The 20,549-nt window shown below is 36.1% G+C and overlaps 1 protein-coding gene across 1 annotated transcript in view; it reads right to left on the bottom strand.

Moving 5' to 3' along the window:
• DHX15 (DEAH-box helicase 15) overlaps window positions 1-20,549 on the bottom strand; it is a 68,334-nt gene that overhangs the window by 31,012 nt on the left and 16,773 nt on the right. The window contains exons 3-4 of the mRNA XM_020992468.2: window positions 17,456-17,649; window positions 2,932-3,091 (exon numbers count right to left, since the gene is read on the bottom strand). Coding sequence (XP_020848127.1) covers window positions 2,932-3,091; window positions 17,456-17,649 — 354 coding nt within the window. The remainder of the gene's footprint in view (window positions 1-2,931; window positions 3,092-17,455; window positions 17,650-20,549) is intronic.

The raw sequence follows: 20,549 nt of genomic DNA, 5'->3' as shown, positions 1-20,549 counted from the left end.
AAAAGATTTAGGCAGTTTTCCCTTATGATTTCTTGGAATATGATGTCCAGGCCTTTTTTGGGGTCAGTTATTTCTGCCTTCTATTTTCTTCTTTTGACTTTGATATTTGTTTCATGGAGACATTTCGTTCTTTAGTCAAGGTTTTATATCTTGTGTGTCAATCTGCTAAATTTCTTTTCCAATTCTTTCTTCCATTATTCTAATTATTTACTTTAGCATTCTTATTTCATTCATAACTTTTTTAAACTCTTAAAAAGGAAACTTTTACTTAATCTCTTCCAGGAATTCTAGTAGATCTTGCACCCAACATGTGTTTTCTTTTGACACTTTCTTTGCAGATGTTTGGAGATATTCTTTGTGAGTCTGTGTCTTAAGCATCCCCATCACCATAATAGTCTTTTGTGGTGGGATTCTTTTATTTGCTTTCTTCCAGCTTACTTATTGACCTCAGAAGTTATGTTATGGCCGGGCTCTGCACACTTCTAGGGGGAACATCTACGCCAGGGGTGGGGAGCCTCAAGGCTGAAGGTTCCCCACCCCTGATCTAGGCTATTCCTATTACTGCTTTCTTAAGGTATTTAGTGTTATGTTACTTCAGGATCTCAGGGACAGCCCAGAATGGGAATCTGGTTCCCAAAATGGTATGATATAGGGCAAAGTCTGACTGTTGCCTCCCTGGCTGACCTCTAGAACTTCCTGACCTGGGTTCAGGCCTACTCTTTTTTAGAAGTTTCAGTAGACTGATGCTGGATTCCACCACTAACAGCCAGCCAGAAAGCTCCACTCGTTCAGAGTGATAGTTACCACAGGGTTCCCTATGGCCCAGGATTCTGGTCCTGGTTATTCTGCTGAAGGCTTTAAAATGGACTAGATAGAAGTTAGAAACTGAGATCCTGCCTTACTCCTGAGGTCAATTACAAAGCTGCTCCGTGCTTCTGAACTTGAAACTTGCTTGGTAACCCACAACTGCTCTTCACCCTGAAATTACAACACTAGATGCAGATCATTTCCTCAGTCTATTCTGGATCTGTGCCTAGAAATTGGGTAGTGAGCAACATTGCTGCCAGCTGGCATCTGTTCCTACAATATATACAAATTTAGGCCTGTATGCTCCAATGGGACCACTTCTTGCCCTGGTGCAGCTTCTCCAATTTCTCAATAAGGATTCAGTCTAGTGCATTTTCTAAATCCCTTTAGGAGGAGTTGTAGTCTAGAGCTCAGCTGTACTTCTTGCTACTGCTACTTTGGCTCTATTTCAGCCTGTGGCAGATGAAGGCTATTCCTTGCCTCTTTCTACTTTAGAGATGCCAGAATGAAAAAAAGTGTATCAGTTACTCTTCCGATCTGGGACTAGAACCATAGTAGGGAGGTGAAAACATAAAGTAAGACAACCATGTCAATGTCTCATACTCCCAAGAGTTATGGAACAGCTAAGAATTTATCATATCATATAAAGTATCTTTTAGCTTATTTTCTTAGTCGCCAATGTAATTAGATGAGGTTTTCTGTAGCTTCAGGATCTGATCATTTAAGGAGTTAAAATGTTACTTCTCAACATTTCTTCTACTTTCTCTAAATACCATATTCTCTTACCTTAACAATGTACTTTTTCTGCAGAAATATCAAGTAATACTCTGACTAGTATCTAAAACAAATTTGTTATCAGCACACTTGAGCTCTGTGTTGGAACCTTCTCAAAAAGATTCTATGATGGCCATACTTCAAAAATGTTGCTTCTGCTTATTCAACTTCTGCTCATCTTCCAAAGTCTAGTTCAAGGACCAAGTTCTCCATGAAGCCTTTCCTGCTCTCAACATTCCAATCTATGCAGTCATTTAGCCATTTCATAAATAAGGGATGTTTTCTCCCAACTATTATTATGAGCCCCTCCAGAGCACTTACAAGAAAAATGTTCCTATTGTCCCATACTATCTTTAATACACCTTAAAAGGATTTCCCAAAAGGTGGGAAGCACATACATTCATTTTTCTCCTTGGTGTTGCTGGGTTTAAAAAATACAACAGGGATAGAGAGCAGAGTGTGAAGAATCAGGTGTTGTGACTTCAATGGTGTTGGAAAATTCCGCTAAGAAATTCTCTCTACCACTGAAGGTTAGCCACTGTTGTGAAATTTAGCCTTAAGAGAGTTCACCAGGGACACTGAGAAGTTAGGTGACTTGTCCAGGGTTCTACAGTCAGTATGTCAGAGAACACTTACAGACAGTTTCTTTCTAACTCTAAGGTCAACTGTCCATACACTATGCTATGAAGGTTGATTTTATACTCAAAAACAAACAAAAAAACTCACCACATTTGTATCTAAAGGGAACTGTCAACATTTTATAACATAGTAACGATGTTAATACCTTAAATACCCAAAACAGTAGATAACAATGAACATGTTAATGTTAAAGATTGCAGGGGTTGAACAAAAGGAAAATGAGAAACTTAGTGTATGTCACTTTTGAGTGTTAGAGGCTGAAAGGGTAGCAGCTGATATCCACCCATTTCTTTAGGTAAAGATTGATATAAAGCAAAGCAATGTCATGATACTACAGCACTCTTAAAGGGAAAAAAATGAATTATACGAGCCTAGACTTTAAAATTTAAAAAAAAAAAGCATTACAAAGATGATTTTAAATGTTTTAAAAAGACAGCAGGGAGAAGACCACCACCAAAACCTCAAAAAACAAAACCCCAAATAGATGAAAGCAAGGAATAGCAAGGCAGGATGCTGGAAATTTTATTTGGAGATCTCTGGAATTTCTTTTTATCTATGTTACAGAAGTCAGTAAAAAAGCATATTAAAGTTTGAAAAGCGTCATGCTTATAATGCTCTGTCAGGATTTTCTTTAAATGTCCAGAACCAATACAGGTACTCAGAACATTTTTTAAATGCATGGATGTTTTATAACTGGCATATATATCTTACCTTTAAATCTGATCTTTGCCTCACAACTTCCTTCAGAACTCCCATGAGAATATCTGTAGCCAAAGTCCTTTCATGAGCTTCATCAAGGATTATAACACCATAGCGCTCTAGAAGGGGATCATTCATAGCTTCTCGAAGTAACATTCCATCTGTCATATATCTGAATTTGAAAAAAAAAAGTGCACCAGTTAATCTAAAGTCATTGTGCATTTTAATTTCACTGTATGTAAAAATTTTAAAACAGAAGGGTCATTTTTTAAATCAGAAACAGAAGGTCAGAGTTGGGAGAAACCTCATAGGAAGCCCAATCTAATCTATACCTAAACAAGAACATTCTCTATCGGATGCCTATGTACCTAACACTGTGTGAGGGCATAACAATTCTGTAAGTACCTACTGGGAAGGATATTACATTCTAACATGAAAGATAATAAGACAGTTTCTTGCTTTACAGAAATTCAGATTAAGTGAATTTAACTTGAGCTGAAGAATTTTGAAAGAAATCCACAACTCAAAAAAATACCTGTTTTACTGTGTTCATACCATCTGTGCTCCTGTGGTGCTCGCTCCATTGCCTCTCAATACTCCAACAACGAAAAAACCAAAAAACCTCCCAGTGAAAGCAGAAGAAGGGAAACACAGAAAGACCACTACCACTAGACTGAGGACCCTGCTCCACCCTCCCACAAAGTCAGTGTGTCTAGTCCCTGTATGTCTTCTGTCCTCACTCAGGAACTCCATGAATCTCCCTGTCCTCAGACTTCGTGTGTTCCTCCTGCTCTTGCTTCTCTGTTTCCAGCCCCAATGTGTCCTTGAACTGTGTGCCAGGCCCCTCTCTCCACAAGCCCACAAGTTCCCTTTCTGTTTTTCCCCCTCACTTCCTCATGTCCTAAGGCAATTCTGCAATATGCTTTACACAGAGGTCTGAGGAATGTTCCACTTATATAACTAAAGCAAGAACCTCCTATATATACAAATATAAAGAGAATAAATGCAAAATTGTTAAATACAAGGCAGTTTGAGAGGAAGTACATTAGCAGTTAAAGCAGAATTTCTTAACTTGGAGTCTGTCAACTTATTTTTAAAAGATATACTGATAACTGCATTTCAATATAATTGGTTTTATTTTAGCATTTAGAAACATTACTCTGAGAAGGGGTACCACAGGCTTCACCAGACTGCCAAAGGAGTCCATGACATTAAAAAAGGTTAAGAACTTCTGAATTAAGGGGGATCAAGAAAGGGAGTGATGGAGCTACAACATAAAGACAGGGATTCTATCAAACAGATGAGGAATGAACATATTCCAAGAATGACCACTTCACTACAAAACTCCAAGAAAAAGCTATCTACAGTCATTGTCTCCATTTCCTCACTTCCCATTCATTTCCCAAATACTTGAAATCTGGCTTCCATCCTCCTATTCAACTGAACCTCTGCCCTAGAGTTACCAATGACCTCATAATTGAGAAAGTCAATGTGTTTTTCTAAGTCCTTCTTGACCTCTATGTGACATCTGACACCACTCTGTCTCTCTCGGATTTTACTGGCACTGTTTTCTTTTGATTCTTCTGTATAATTGTTCATTCTCTATCTCTTCTGCTGGGTTACCTTTCCTATCGTGTCCCTTAACACTACACACACACATACACCAGGACTGCTCTTTCTAGGTGATTTCATCAGTTCCTGTGGATTCAAATACCATCTCCATGCAGATGAGACCCAGATATGATAAATAAATAGCCCTCATAATTTCCCAGAGGGGCAATGTGACATCACCAACTGCATGATAGTCATTTCCACCTGCGTATCCCATAGGAAGGATCACAAACTCAATGCTTGGAAGAGTGTGTGTGTATGTACAAATAAAATAAATGAAATCAAAGCTGTCCTGTGTATCCATGTTTCTCTCTGCTATTCTCTTTTGTCCATTTTCTTTTAAAGACCTCAATGACCTTCCTTTCTTCCTGGCTACCCTACTTCCAGCTCTCCTTTTCCACACATCTCCCTCCCAATTAGAAAATAAAACAAATCCTTGTAACAAATATGTAGTCAGGAAAAACAAATTTCTTCACATGCTATGTCCCAAACTACCTAAATGTCTTAATCACCTGACACGAAGCAGGTGGGTAGCACCTCCTCTGGAATTGGTCATGGTGTTGATTAGAATTCTTATTTCAAACTTGTTTTTCTTTACAATGCTGTTATTGTATCAATTATTCTATTTGATTCATTTTGCATTAGTTCATAAACGTCCTTTCAAATTTCCTCAAAACCACCTCTTTCAACCTGTCCTACAGCACAAAATTACAGTAGTATTACTGTTGTTCCATTGTTCTCAGTTGTATCTGACTCTGACTTCATTTGCCATTTCTTGGCAAAGATACTGGAATGGTTTGCCATTTCCTTCTCCAGCTCATTTTCACAGATGAGGAAACTGAAGCAAACAGGGTTAAGTGACTTACCCAGAGTCACATGGTTATTAAGTATATGAAGCCAAATTTGAACTCAGGAAGAGGAGTCTTTCTAACTCCAGGCCTGGCACTCTACCCACTGACTTAATTTGTTTAGTCATTCCTCAATTGATGGGGAATCTCCATAGTTTCTAGTTCTTTGCTTTAACCAAAATAGCTGCAATATTTTTATATATATGGTTCTTTTCTTCGTTTTAAAAAATTTTCTTGTGATACACTGCCACCATGCTTTTGGCACAGGCTGTCCTCCGTGCCTAGAATTTTCTTCTCCTTACTTGTACCTCTTTTAAAATCTCTAGCATCATCAGTTCAAGACCTACATACTACATGAAACCTATTCAGATTTCTCCAGTTCTTAAGTGCTCTTTCCTCCACAATTAATCTTGGAATTGGAATCTTATACTTCCCACACTTGTAAAAACTAAGCAGTTAGTATATCTGCTTTAGTGCTTACTGTATCTATCACTATTATTTAAGTATATTTTTATTTCACTAAATAATTTCCAATTACATGTAAAAAATCTAACATTCATTTTAAAAAATTTTTGAGTTCCAAATTGTCTCTTTCCTCCTCCTTGAGAAGACAAGCAACTTGACATCAGTTATACATGAAGGTGAAACACTTTTCTATATTGCACATTTCCATGTTGCAAAAGAAAACACTGACCAAAAAAAAAAAAAGTAAAAAAGAATGCTTCTATCTCAGAGAGCATCAGTTCTCTGACAGCAGATAATACTTCTCATCATAAGTCCTACAGAATTGTCTTGGATCACTGTATTGCTGAAATTAGCTAAGTAATTCAAAGTAGATCATCATAAAATATTTGTTACTATGTACAATGTTCTGGTTCCATTCATTTCACTTTGCATCAGCTCACGTTTTTCTGACAGCATCCTTTAAAGCACAATAGTATTCCATGACAATCATTTACCACATCTTGTTCAGCCATTTTGCAACTGATGGGCATCCCCTTAATTTCCAATTCTTTGCCACCACAAAAAGAACTGCTAAAAATATTTTTCTACAAACAAGTCCATTTCCTTCTTCTTTGAACAATTTGGGATACAGACCTTGTAGTGAGATTACTGAGTGAAAAAGTATGACGTTTTATAGCCCTTTAGACATAATTCCAAATGTTCTCCAGGATTGTTGGACTAGTTCACAACTCCATCACTGATTCTATTCTTGAAAGTTTTTACAATATATAGGAATAAGACTTCTTTATCTATAGTATACAATTTTTTTGGGCATCTCATTTCTTATTCCTGAACTGTGCTTTCTAATCCTTTTTTTTCTTTGTTGAGGCAACTGGTGTTAAGTGACTTGCCCAAAGTCACACAGCTGGTTAGTATCAAGTGTCTGAGGCCAGATTTGAATTCAGGTCCTTCTGACTCCACAGCTAGTACTCTATCCACTGTGCCACCTACCTGCCCCACTTCCTAATACTTTTTTGTTACCCTCACCTATGCATACCTTTGCCCTGAAGTAACTTGAGTATTAAAATGTACTTACTTATTTTTGCAAAGTCAAAAGTGAATTCTTACTAGAATTACCTACCTCTTCATCCTCAGAAGTTCATATATAAATTATTTCCATGGTGGTCTTCTTGCAAATGTTTATCATAAGCTATCATACAATAACCCAATGTCCAATGAAATTACACTGCTTACTGTCCTTAAACAATGATAAAACCAACTTTGCCAATACTGTTACCAACTTCTCCCAAGGAGAACCTTTGAGTCATCTATTTAGCTTCATTTGTTTTACAGCAGATGTCAACAATGATATGATTCATTTCACTAGCAGTAAGTTACCTTGTTGGTCAGTGGTTATGGATTTCACACTTAAGAGCACCAAACCTAGATTAATATCTGTAGGCTTTTCTAAAAACTGTTTAAACTCTACCTTCTTTTCTGCCACCACTACTACACAATTGTGAAGGAGGCATAATACTGAAGCCATTTTACTTTTGTTTCATTGGCTGCCATCAGGAAGTAGGCAGTTATCAGTGATAGCTTTGACAACCTTGGTTAGGCTAGTCCTCAAAAAGCAAACAGTTTAATGCTACATGAGTCTGGAATAAAAATTATTTAAAATCTATCTTGATACTGTATCTCCTTAACTGTACCAGTCATTTTAACCACTCTTTCTTGAAGCTCTTACTTATTTGCTACTTAAAAAAACCCAACTGTGGCAATAGGAAATGCATCAATATTCCAAATACAGAAACAGGTTGATAGTATAGAGTTTTATTGTTTTATAGACAGTGTTCCAAAAGTTTTAATGCAGTTTTAAGCTCAGTTCTTGGTCTTCAGCCCACCTATAAAGTAGGTGGGTAATTTTGTTATGAAGAGCCAGTACAAAAGAACTGGGGAGAATATTGTAAATGACTAATCACTTTAAGGTATGGAGTATTACCAGACCAACAAAATGCTAGTGGGTATGGATCACTCAACAAAACACAGCCATTAATTTGTTTAATTTCTTTGAAAAAGAGGTCAAAGCTCTATTTCCCTTCTTACTGCTCTATCCATCTAAAGTCTGTCCATATTTCAAGGCCCAGATCAATCCTATTAACTCAAATATGCCTTTTCATATCATTACAAGCCCAGGTATTCTTACTTCATTCATCCTAAGCAGGATTTAATGATTTAATTGTTGTCAAGAAATGAAATAGACATAAAAAGAGCCAGAAAAAACACCTGCACATACCCAACGAAAATGAGCATGATCTTTCAGGGAGGAGATGGATATCATTCAACAAAACAGGGGACTTCCATACCTTCCTGATAAAAAGACCAGAGTTCAACAGAAAATCTGATCTTCAAATACAAGACTCAAGAGAGACATAAAAAGACAAATGGGACAGAAAGTAACAATATGTTAAGGACAAACTCTTTACATCCCTAAGGGGAAGATGACACTTGTAACTCTTGAGAGCAATAACTATTGTTATTACACCATGCAAAAGAGGTATACATAAAGGGGGTGGGTATAAATTGATTTTGATGTAATGATGAAAAAAATCTGATCAATTTGGTTAAATGGATCCAAGTAAGTGAATTAATCTGATCTAAGAAAATGCACTGTGAGAAAAGGAGGAGTCAGACAAGGAAAAGGCACAAAAACCTATTAGAGCAGAGGGAAAGAAGGGAGTGAGAAGAGCATTGTTTGAACCTTACTCTCATCAGATTTGGCTTAAGAAGGGAATAACATAATAAGGTACAGAAATCTAACATGCTCTATAGGCAGTAGGAGGGAAAAGGGGGGAAAAAAGAGGCAGATAATAGAAGGAAGGTGGGACCAAGGGAGGCGATGGTCAAAAGCAAAACATTAGTGAGGAGGGAAAAGGAGAAAGAAAAGCATAAACAGGAGGGGGAAAGGATGAAGAGAAAGACACAGACAGCTATCATAATTGTGAATGTGATATATGAATGTAATGCAATACTATTGTGATGAACAGGCAGACTTCAGATAAACCTGAAAAGACTTGTATGATTTGATGCTGAGTGAGGTGAGCAGAACCAGGAGAATGTTGTACACAGTAACAGCCACACTGAGTGACGACTGACTTTGATAGACTTAACCCTTCTTTGGCAATACAAGGATCTAAGACATCTCCAAAAGCCTCATGATGGAAAATGCTATCCACATCCAAAGAACTGTAGAGTTTGAATGCAGATCAAACCACACTATTTGCTATTTTTTACTTCTGTTGTGTTTTGTTTCCTCTTTCTGGTGGTTCCTCCTAACAATCTAATTCTTTCTTACAACATCACTAATGTGAAAATATGTTTAATAAGAATGTATATGTATAGCCTACATTAAATGGTGCACCATCTTGGGGGGAGGAAGGAAGAGAAGGGGATAAAAATTTGAAACTCAAAAGCTTATGGAAGTGATTGCTGATAAATCAAAATAAATTAATAAAAAAATCTGCATATAGTTTTTCAACTTGATCATAACCAATTTAAACTAAAAAAAGGAAAGTGGAAAGAGAAAACTGTTTACTTAGATCTGTCAGGCTTGGTAACAGAGTGGCAGGTACAATACTGTAACTGGGTGATTTAACAGTCTTAAAATAGGTCAATTCGGCTACATAAGTATTACTGAGACTTGATAAGATAGGGCCTATGACTAGCAGTATGCCTTTATTCACAAGGAGAATAAACAAGGAAAGCAGTGTGTATAGAACAGCACTGCTTATTAAGATCTACATGTTTGAGAAAGGCCAAGAATTTGAGGAGAGTAAGAGCATTTGGATAAGAAGCAATAGCAAGAGCAATAAGTATTTATTCAGTACTTACAACATGTAATCAGGTGTATACAAGAATTGTATGTTTGTATAGATATGTATGTATATATGTATGTATGTATGTATGTATGTATGTATGTATATGTATGTATGTGTGTATGGTGGGATGGATGGATGGATGGATGTTCATATCTAGTGAGAGGGAATGAGAGAAAAGATGGATAGCCATTTGAGAGGGAAAGGCAGGCAGGGAGTGGAAGATAGAACACACAGCCCAGAACAGCAACTGAAACAAGGCAAAATTTCACCTGGCTCTTGAAGGAAGCTCAGGAAACTAGGTTGAAGTGAAGGGGCCTGAGGGCAAGCAGTACAAAGGCACTAGACTCCCTAAGTAGTAAAGTTGACCAATCCTCGAAAACAGTTCTAATAGCTTCTTAGTTTCCTCCCTAGGCTAAAACTATATAGACAATGATGACTTAAATGGTTCATTTTGTCAATTTTCTCTTTCCTCACTATTGTTATCCTTTTGTTTAACCAGAATAACCATTTCAGCTCCAGGAGACCCATGCTTTGGCAACACTCTAGAGACATGTTTTGGAAAAACATAATACATACAAATAACAACGGCAGCTTTATTAATATATCCATTATTAATACAATATTATATTAAAATTAACTTATTTCCAGATATGGTGGCTGCCTATACTAAACAGCCTCACACAGCCCAGATTCAGTCTTGTGAAGTAAATAACAGCACAACTTGCTATCTAATATAGAAGCCTAATCACTGCAATTACAAATTGTGACTTTGGAGGACTAAGAGTGAAGCATACCGCTCACTTATAGCTCGAGAAATTGTGAAATATATTTATAAAGTGAGGCAAATATTTCACATGTCTCCAATGCGTTAATCTGCTTTGTTTGATTATACTACTTTGTTAATGATGTCTGACACGTGTGTGTGTGTGTGTGTGTGTGTGTGTGTGTGTGTGTGTGTGTGTGTCCCTTAAAGTGCTCAAACAGACTGATCTCACCAGGACAGCCTAGAATGGGCTTCACCAAGAAATTGACTTGGTGAATCTGTCCCTCCCACAAACGAAACATTAAAGGTGACCAAAAAGATATTTAAGGTTAAGCTTAATAAAATATATACTTAACACATTAAATATTAATAAAATGAAAGAATTATGCAGCTTAATGAGGTTAACCTCTGGTTCTCAATGCAGAAATTTTTTTAAAAATGGACCTCTTTATTCACCTTTTATCAATTTTAAGAATTTTGGCAATAAAAGGACCATCTAATGAGCAGTATTTATATCTTCGAAAATTAGACATAAAAGGGATGTATGATAGCTTTCTGACTTCCTAGGAAACAGGTAGGATATACAGTGGGAAATGTAGGTGATATAAAAACAAGATACCAGTCAAATAAAAAATACCAGTGTGGTGATTGCCTGATGTTTTAAAAATTAGAGATTTAAGCTGTTGAAAGTGCTCCTAGTGAAAGGAAACTGAATAGTTACTGGCTATATTTTAAAAATGAATTTGCATGCAGTACCCATTTCAGTTAAAACCTAATATTAAAGGGGTGAAATTGTAAGTAAATTAGAGGAGCATGGAAAAATTTACCTGTCAGCTCTCTATATAAGAGAAGAGCTTATTACAAAACCAGAGATAAAGAGGATAACAAGAAGTACAATGGATAATTCTGAGTACATGAAATAAAAAAGGTTATTTTGCACAAACAAAATCAATGCAGACAAAATCAGAAGGAAAGCAGGAGACTGGAGGGCAATTTTTTATGGTAAGTTTCATAATTTCATTTCTCAAACATATAGGGAACTAAGCCAAATTTCTAAAAATAAGAGCCATTCTCCAATTGATAAATAGTCAAAGGATATGAACAGGCAAGGCTATGAACAGTCACATTAAAAAATGCTTTAAATTATTACTGATTAGAGAAATGCAAATTAAAACAACTCTGGGGTACCATCTCACACTTATCAAATTGGCTGCATGGCAGAAAAGGAAAAATCATAAATGTTGGAGGGGATGTGGAAAAATAGGTACACTAATGCACTATTGGTAGAATTGTGAACTGGTCTAACCATCCTGGAAAACATTTGGAACTATGTCCAAAAGGCATAGACTGCACACCCTTTGACTCAGCAATACCACTACTAGGTCTGTATCACAAAGGAATCAAAGAAAAAGGAAAAGAACCTGTTTGTACATGAGTATTTATAAAAGCTTTTTCTGTGATGGTAAAGAACTGAAAATCAAGAAGATACCCATCAACTGGGGAATGGCTGAACAAATTATAATATATGATGGTGATGGAATACTACTGGGCTATAAGAAACAAGAGCAGGATGGTTTCAGAAAAACCTGGTAAGACTTATATGAATTGATACAAAATGAAGTAAGCAGAACCAGAACATGTCCATAATAACAGCAATATTCTAAGGATGATCAACTGTGAAAGCCTCAGTTACTCTGATCAAGACAATTCCAAAGGACCCATGATGAGATACTATCCATCTCCAGAGAAAACTGATGAACTCTGAGTACAGACCACAGTATACTTTTTTCACTTTTTTTTTTGAGCATGGCTGGTGTAGATATGTTTTATGTGGCCTCAAATGTACAATCAATATCATATAGCTTTCCTCCTCAATGGGTGGGGAAGGGCAGTAAAGAGGGAGAAAAATTGGAACACAATTTTTTTTAATTTAAAAAATAAAAATGTAATTGGGAAAAAAATTAAAAATAAAAAGACCATACCACTAAAAAAATTAGGAGAGAATCAGATTGTACTTCTCCTAACTATGAGAAGGAGATATATTCTTTATCAAACAAGGGACAGAGGCAAACACAAAAAATAAAATGGCATGACCAAACAAGAGACAGAGAACATTATGAAATGCAAAATGGATAATTCTGATTACATTAAACTGAAATTTTTTTTGCACAAAGAAAGCCAATGCAGCCAAGACTAGGAAGCAGAAAACTGGGAAAGAATTGTTACAATAAGTGTCTCTGATAAAAGCCTCATTTCTAAAACATATAGAAAATGGAATTGAATTTATAAGAATACAAGTCATTCCTCAATTGATAAATGGTCAAAGGATATGAACAGGCAGCTTTCAGATGAAGAAATTAAAGCTATCTATAGTCACATGAAAAAACGCTCTAAATCACTATTGATAAGAGAAAAGCAAATTCAAACAATTCTGAGGTATCACATCATACCTATATCAAATTGCTTAACATGACAAAACAGGGAAATGACAAATGCCAGAGAAGATGTGGGAAAACTGGAACACTAAAGCACTGTTGGTGGAGTTGTGAACGGAATCAACCATTCTGGAGAGCAATTTGGAACTATGCCCTAGGGGCTATAAAACCGTGCATACCCTTTGACCCAGCAATACCATTTCTAGGACTATATCCTAAAGAGATCATACAAATGGGAAAAGACTTATGTGCAAAAATATTGATAGCAGCTCTTTTTGTCATGGCAAACAACTGGAAATTGAGGGGATGCCCATCAGTTGGGGAATGGCTGAACAAGTTGTAGTATATGAATGTAATGGAATACTACTGTGCTATAAGAAATGATGAGCAGGTAGACTTCAGAAAAACCTGGAAAGGCTTACCTGATCTGATGCTGAGTAAAGTGAGCAGAACCAGGAGAACACTGTACACAGTAACAGCCACACTGTGTGAGGACTGATAAGACTTATCTCTTCTTAGCAATGCAAAGATCTAAGACCAGTCCAAAAGACTGGAAATGGAAAATGCTGTCCACATCCAGAAAAAGAACTATGGAGTCTGAATGCATATCGAAATATATTACTTGCTTTCTTTTTATTTTTTTTGTTTCTTCTTTCTCATGGTTTGTCTCATTGGTTCTAATTTTTCTTTACATCATGACTAATGCGAAAACAGATTTAATATGAATGTACATATTGAGCCTATATCAATTTACACACTGTCTTGAGGTGGGGAGGGGAGAGATGAGAAAATTTGGAACTCAAAATTTTATGGAAGTGACTGTTGAAAACTAAAATTAAATTCATTAATTAAAAAAATAAACAGATAAAATGGCAAATTCTGATTACATGAAATTGAAAAGCTTTTGCACACAAAAAATTTAATGCATCTAAAGTAAGAAGGAAAGCAGTAAAATGGGGGAATTTTTTTTTAATCAAACCTTTCAGATTAGGGTTTGGTATAAGATATAAAAAGATATAAAAAGAACAGGTATGTATGTATAAATAAAATAATAAATATTATTTATTCACATAAAAATAAAAAGACCAAAAACTATTCCTAAAAGGCAAGTAGTTAAAGGATACGAACAAACATTTCTTAAGAGAATTACACGCTATTCAAAAGAAGCCTGAAATTTCACCTTTCATCAAAGATGACAAAAGATGTGAATAGTCAACGTTAGAGGAGAGCAGGGAAAATAAGCCCACTATACACTATTGGTGGAGTTGTGAATGAGTACAATCACTTTGGAAAGTAATTTGGTATTATCCAAATAAGAGTGACTAAAAAGTCCATACCCCTTGACTCCAAGGGGATTGATCTTGAGGTTTTTGTGCCAAGGAGATAACTGATAATAAAGTTCTGTGATAGCAAAGAATTAGAGAGTAGATGCCCATTGGCTGGGGAATGGTTAATTAAATTATGGCACATGAATAAGATGGGTAATTATTGTTCTCTAAGGATAAATGTGAATAGAGAGAAATAGGGAAAGATTAATGGAAAGATCTGAGGCAGTCAAGTAAGTGGAGCCAAGAAAACAATACACATCATGACTCCAACAATATAAATAGTAAGACAATCAGAAATGAATGCTGCAAAAATACAAAGAAGCATGGCTCCAAAGAAGACAATGGAAAAACAACCCACTCCAATATTTGCAAATATAGGAGGTCCACAGGCATGGTGCATTGCATACACTTTCAGACTTTTTTGATATATCAACCAGTGATTTCTCCCACTCTTTCTCATTTTTTTTTCTTTAAAAACATTTGTTATATGGGATGGCTATCTGGAAGGGGAGGCAGGAGGGATACTGGGAGGAATTTTGGTGAACAAGCTATCAATAAAATATAAAAAAAGAGTAACTGGATGGTGGTGGTTGTTCTTCAGTTGTGTCCAACTCTTCATGAACCCATGCACCAAATATCCATGGGGATTTCTTGGCAAAGATACTAAAGTGGCCTGCCATTTTCTTCTCCATTTTTATGCTGGCAGGGGTTAAGTGACTTGCCCAAAGTAACACAGCCTAAAGTGTCTAAAGTCACATTTGAACTCTCATCAGACTCCAGGTCCAGCACTCTATCCACAGTGCTTCCTTGCTGCCCCAACTGGAAGGTTACCAACTACATTTTAAAAAACAACACTGAACTTAAATACAATAACTACTTCAATTAAAATCCAGAGTTCATCTTACAAATAACAAAAAACAAACAAAACAGAACAAAATAAATTTTTCTTCAGGGTCCAAAATTTACACTTCATTTCAGACCTATCGAAGCTTCAATGTTAATGAATGAATGTTGAACAACTCAGAAATAATCTCCTTGATAACATCTGAAGAGATAGTCTACTCTCTTCTAATTCTGAGCTAGTACTATAAGGAGACCCACAGAGGTTGCTCTTGAGACAACAATGATTGGCTAAGGTTCCACAGTGAAGAAAGTATTCTGCAACAAAAGGGGTGGGGAGAACCAGACACAGCTGTCAAAAAGCATGAGACCAGATAATCAAAATCAAGTGAATCATTTACTTTTCATAAAGCCAAAATCTTGATCAAGAGTTTATCCTTTTAAAAATTATTCCTAAACCATCCCAACCTCCAAATTGTGTTCTGAGGATTGCCTTTCATAAAATCACGAGCATAATAATTTACAAGTGATGAATTTAGGTGACATCATAGAACTAAAGAACTGTACTGAATTACCTAACCCAGATCGTACTTAAGACAAAATTATTACATTGTGAGATTAAAATATCCAGCGATGCCAATTGTTTTTAACATGATACGAAGTTTATTATGAAATAACCAACATATAACATTAAAATTAAACAAATGATGAATGAAATAAAATTGTTTGCCCTTCGCTTCAAGATATGCATCAATGGAAATTACAAATAACTACTCTAGTACCTGAGATTACAAAACCTGAGGCAACATTATGAAACTGTCTTTGAAAATCTCAAGCAAGACTTTTATCACAGTGTGACAACGGGATTACTGACAAACAGCAAGAAATGATATGGTTGTAGACTAAGTAGGAGCTACAAAGAGATTGGCAGGTTTTTCTGAAGGTTATTACATGTGGCATTAGTAAGGGTAGAGATAACCATATGAAGCAGATGATAGAGAAACTTAAATTTTAAAGAAGCAAAGCTAGAACAAATCTGTAAATAAATCAAATGTACTTCCTGCTGCAGTAAAGAGGAATAAGGATAATGAGAAGTACATATAAATAAAGGGAAAAAAGGTCCTTCTCTCCCACCCCCTTAACAAATCATTATTCACAAATGACATCTATGTGGCACTTTCAAGGCTTACAAAGCCTTCACATCTCTTATTTCATTTGATCATTACCATCTGTGAGATAAGTAACAGTTATTATTATCCCCATTTAGCAGGGGAAGAAAAAGGTTCAGAGAGGGTACGTGGCTTGTCCATGGTCAGATCCAGTTTGTGAGAATAGCTAGTCTTAAAGTACAGAAAGACAAAAGTAAAAAAATCTCTCCTTCCCTCAACATAGTTCACAGATAAAATAAATCAAGTCAGCATCAACTATTCACTTGGCAACTCATTTTTTCCCTAAACAAGTTTGTTTACAAGGCAACCTTACATTTGCTACATTTCATAATATTATAGACACATCATTAACAATATTTTGTCTATAAGACACAACTACAAAACACTAAAAATCTCACCTTTGGGTTTGTTTGTATAATACAGAGTGTATTTACCGAGTTCACATGTCAAAAATTGTAGGGAACGGAAAAGAGCAAAGAGATATAAATACTAACACTAATAATTCCTGTATTGGTCATTCTGGACAGTTCTCAACTAAGACTGCAAATTGACAAATACTGTTATACTGAAAAAACCAACTTAATTTAATAGCAGAAAAATTAAGCTGTAAGAGGGAGATCATTAAAGTTAGAAGGATTCTAGAGATCATCTAGAACCAAGAATAAGTAATTATGTCCATTAGGATAATAGCAACATTACACACCTTCTTTAAACTACACATTTGCAACAAAGTATGTCATTCATCTAATTTCCAAATACATTTTAGTTTTTCATCTCAGCACTGGATAGATTAAATTAAATACTGGAACATGAAAAGGGACTTTGAAAAGACAGCAATACCATTCACCACACTCTGTACTATTGACTAGAATATACACCTTTAATTTTTCTCTAAGTGAGTAAGAGTATTTCTGTGCAACAGTTGAAATTAACTGAAGACAAACTCTTGAAAGCAGAGAACTATATATATTATACTGGAAGTTTCCAGAGGCTAATACATACTAGACACTTAATAAATTGCCTGTGGGCTGATGAAATCCACAACTGTCAAAGAGAACAATTAGCATTATTAGCAGATAAAGAAAGTTCCATTCAAAAAAATTAGAAGCCTCCACTAGTCATTCATTTTACATTTTAATTTCTAAAAATCGATGACTTTTTCTAAGTGACAGAAAATCTCTATAATGAAAGTTCACAGCTGAAAGAGTAACATCACTTACTTGAGAATAGTTTTTGCACTACTGCAGTCTTCAAATCGAATGGAGTACCCAACCTCCTGGCCCAACATCACATCCATTTCATCAGCAACTCTCTGAGCCACACTCATTGCAGCAACTCTCCTGGGTTGTGTGCAGGCCACTCCTCTCTTGGGTCCTGGTAAGGAGCGCATGTACTCAACGCACCACTGAGGGATCTATCAAAAACATTTTTAGGTTTACATCAAAATACTGGTTCACTTCATACACAAAGAAAATGAAATTTAATACAAGTACCTTGCTTTAACATAAAACAGCTTCACTTAATCATGCCACAAGAGTATGATTCTAAATAAAGGTGAAAGATAACACGGGGTAAGAATCCTCTTTCGATTTAATAATTTAATTCAATGAACATTTCTTCTGTGTCTACTATGTAAAAGGCACAAAAGTTATACATGTACACTTGTTCTAGTGCTCCTTGTTATTCTGATTCAGCTACAACATAATGGAAATTATGTCCCTGAAGACTCAGATACCCTTCTACCCAGCTAGCATATCCTGCTTTCTCTCCAAAATAATCCTAATGCCACCAGCAGTGAAGGGGACTGCTTCAAGAAATACAACCTGTGCTCTACATATAACCAAGAGCATTGTTAAGTAAGTGTTGCACCTGCTTCGGGTAGGGTCTAGATGGGGTCTCAACTCACAGTTTAAAAAAGCACTGATGGGGTCACAAATGGAAAAAAGTTTAAGCCCTGGTCAAGAACTGAAGCTATACCGATACAGAAGAATACAATTAAGGTGATAAATAGCATGACAGTGTATTTCTTCCTTCTTTCACAGTGAACTAAAGTTAAGAGGAGCCATGAAGTTAAGTGGGCTGATTAGAAAAAAACAATGATGGAGAAACACAGGAAACTAGTGGATAGGTCTCCATTTAAGTGTGTAAGAATCTACATTCCCCAACATCCCAATTTTACAGAATTCCATATACATTACCATAAGAAATTAATCTACACAATCCAGAATTACTAAGTACCATATTTAGAAACTATTCAAAAAGCTTTACACACTGAAAGCAATGCTTTGGTGAGACAGCTAATATTCACCTCCTCAAAAGCCTCCCAAACTACAGACTGAACCTTCCTTTTAGGTGGTTTTCCAACCCTTCTATGTATTCTACAAGACCTAAAAATTGCTTAGAAATAAAACCAAAAAAGTTCTACTACGTGAGGCAGGAGATGGAGGGAAAGGACAGAAGAAAAAGATAATGCAGACAGGCTAAATTTCCTTATGTGCAATTCCTAAAATAAAAATCCTGGTTCTGTCTTGTAGTACAATTTCTTGTTCTTCAAACTAATTGATTTATCTGTCCTGACCCACTAGCTCAGTGTTCATACTAAATCCTCTCCTTTGGGTCCTAATCAAGCTTGTCTTGCCAACGCTTGTGGCTTGCCACAATTCTATTCTTCCTTCAGTCAGACTCCAGGAAGAGACCCTGAAATCATGTAGTTCAATTCCCTCATTCGAAAGACAACTAGGAAATTGAGAAGTGATTTCCTCAAGGCTACTAGCTAGTCAGAACTAAGCTAGAACTAGAACTTAAAACTTCTAGTTCAATGACCTTTCCATCAAAATATCCTGCCTTTCCTGCTCACCACACTATCTTCAAATACTAAGTAAACCTAAGCTCTATTACTGTCATAGCATAAACAATCTTAGATGTAGAGGGTTCCTTTTCCATATCTGCAGAAAAAGGAAACTCCCTTTCCTCAAATATGCTGAATCTATTCAATGTGTATCATTTTAGTGAAAGATAAAATGCAGAAGGCATTTTATCCATCAGAGATGGTAATGGCAGCCAAAAGCAAACAAAAGCTATCCTGACATCACCAGCTTCTCTCTTTTCAGTAGCCCAAAGGGAAGGGGGTTTAGTGGCAAGAACTTGCTTTTCAAGAGGTAGGAAGGATCCAGGATAAGAGAGAGAAACGACTGTATCATCAACTTAGGTGAGATGTAGCTTTCCCTATTAAGAAAAGGGTGAGGGGCTTAGGGGTAGAGTAGAGGTGGTACAGATTCCCTAGGAGAAAACAAAGGGATAACTTATGAATGAGAAAAGAATACAAAGAATACTGCCAAAAGAAAAATGGATGAATTAGATAATGTCCACTTAAATCCCATATCAAATACAGAATAATCACTGTTATTCTAAATAGGGGTATGAGTAGTAGTTTATGCCTATATTCTAAAGCTATTTTAAGATTTTTCTCAAGTATTGTGATTAAAGAAGTCCCTTTGGAGTTCATTTTGGGGTAGTAGAGGCAGATGGTAGTATGTGGGTGGAAGTAACAGAACAACATTTGAGATGAAAAGGTAAAAGATGGCTAAGTACATCAGGAGAAAGCAAGTTTGAAAGACTGCCAAAACAAGCCCATTAGTTGAGTCACTTTTGACTACAGACCTCTGACTATAAAACTTCTAATTTGAGCTTCTTTCTTACATCCTTAACTAAAACCACAAAATTAGATGGAGAATATACAAAGCCAAATTTAAGTGTCTATTTTACTTTTTCTTCTTTCTTTTCCTGGAGCAGTTAATAATTATCCAAACAAATTTCTGAATAAGGATAAAAACTGGCATGATGGATAAAAGCAGGTAGACTACTCAATATGCACACTTTTCCAAATAATAAGTGATTATTAAAGCTGAGAACGGTACAAAATATCTTCAAATTCTGGCATTTGGACAGAACACTGTAAACCAGAACCAGTTCCTAACTTTCAATCAACTTTCCAAATGGTGCAAATCTGCAATTATTTTGTAAACTATTTGCAAATGTATCCCTCAAAAATCAATAACCAGGAAGTCTATTCTAATTTGGTAATTTGAGTGACATCATACATATGAGAAAACAACTGAAACAAAGAGAAGTGACTTGTTTAAGGTTACAGGGTATTAAGTGGCAGAGCTGGGATTCAAAACCCAAGTCATGTGTCTTCAAATCTATGGTTTTTCTACTTCATTGCACTGTCTCTCACTAAGGCTCTTCCCAACAAAGCTGCATTCTTCCCCTACGGCACAGATATTAAGTGTGCTCCATGACACTCCTTGATGG

The sequence above is a fragment of the Phascolarctos cinereus genome, unplaced genomic scaffold (assembly GCF_003287225.1).
Source record: "Phascolarctos cinereus isolate Bilbo 61053 unplaced genomic scaffold, phaCin_HiC Scaffold_9;HRSCAF=440, whole genome shotgun sequence".
NCBI lineage: Eukaryota > Metazoa > Chordata > Mammalia > Diprotodontia > Phascolarctidae > Phascolarctos > Phascolarctos cinereus.
The sequence above is the reverse complement of the archived record's forward strand: the minus strand, read 5'-3'. Positions and strand labels throughout refer to the sequence as shown.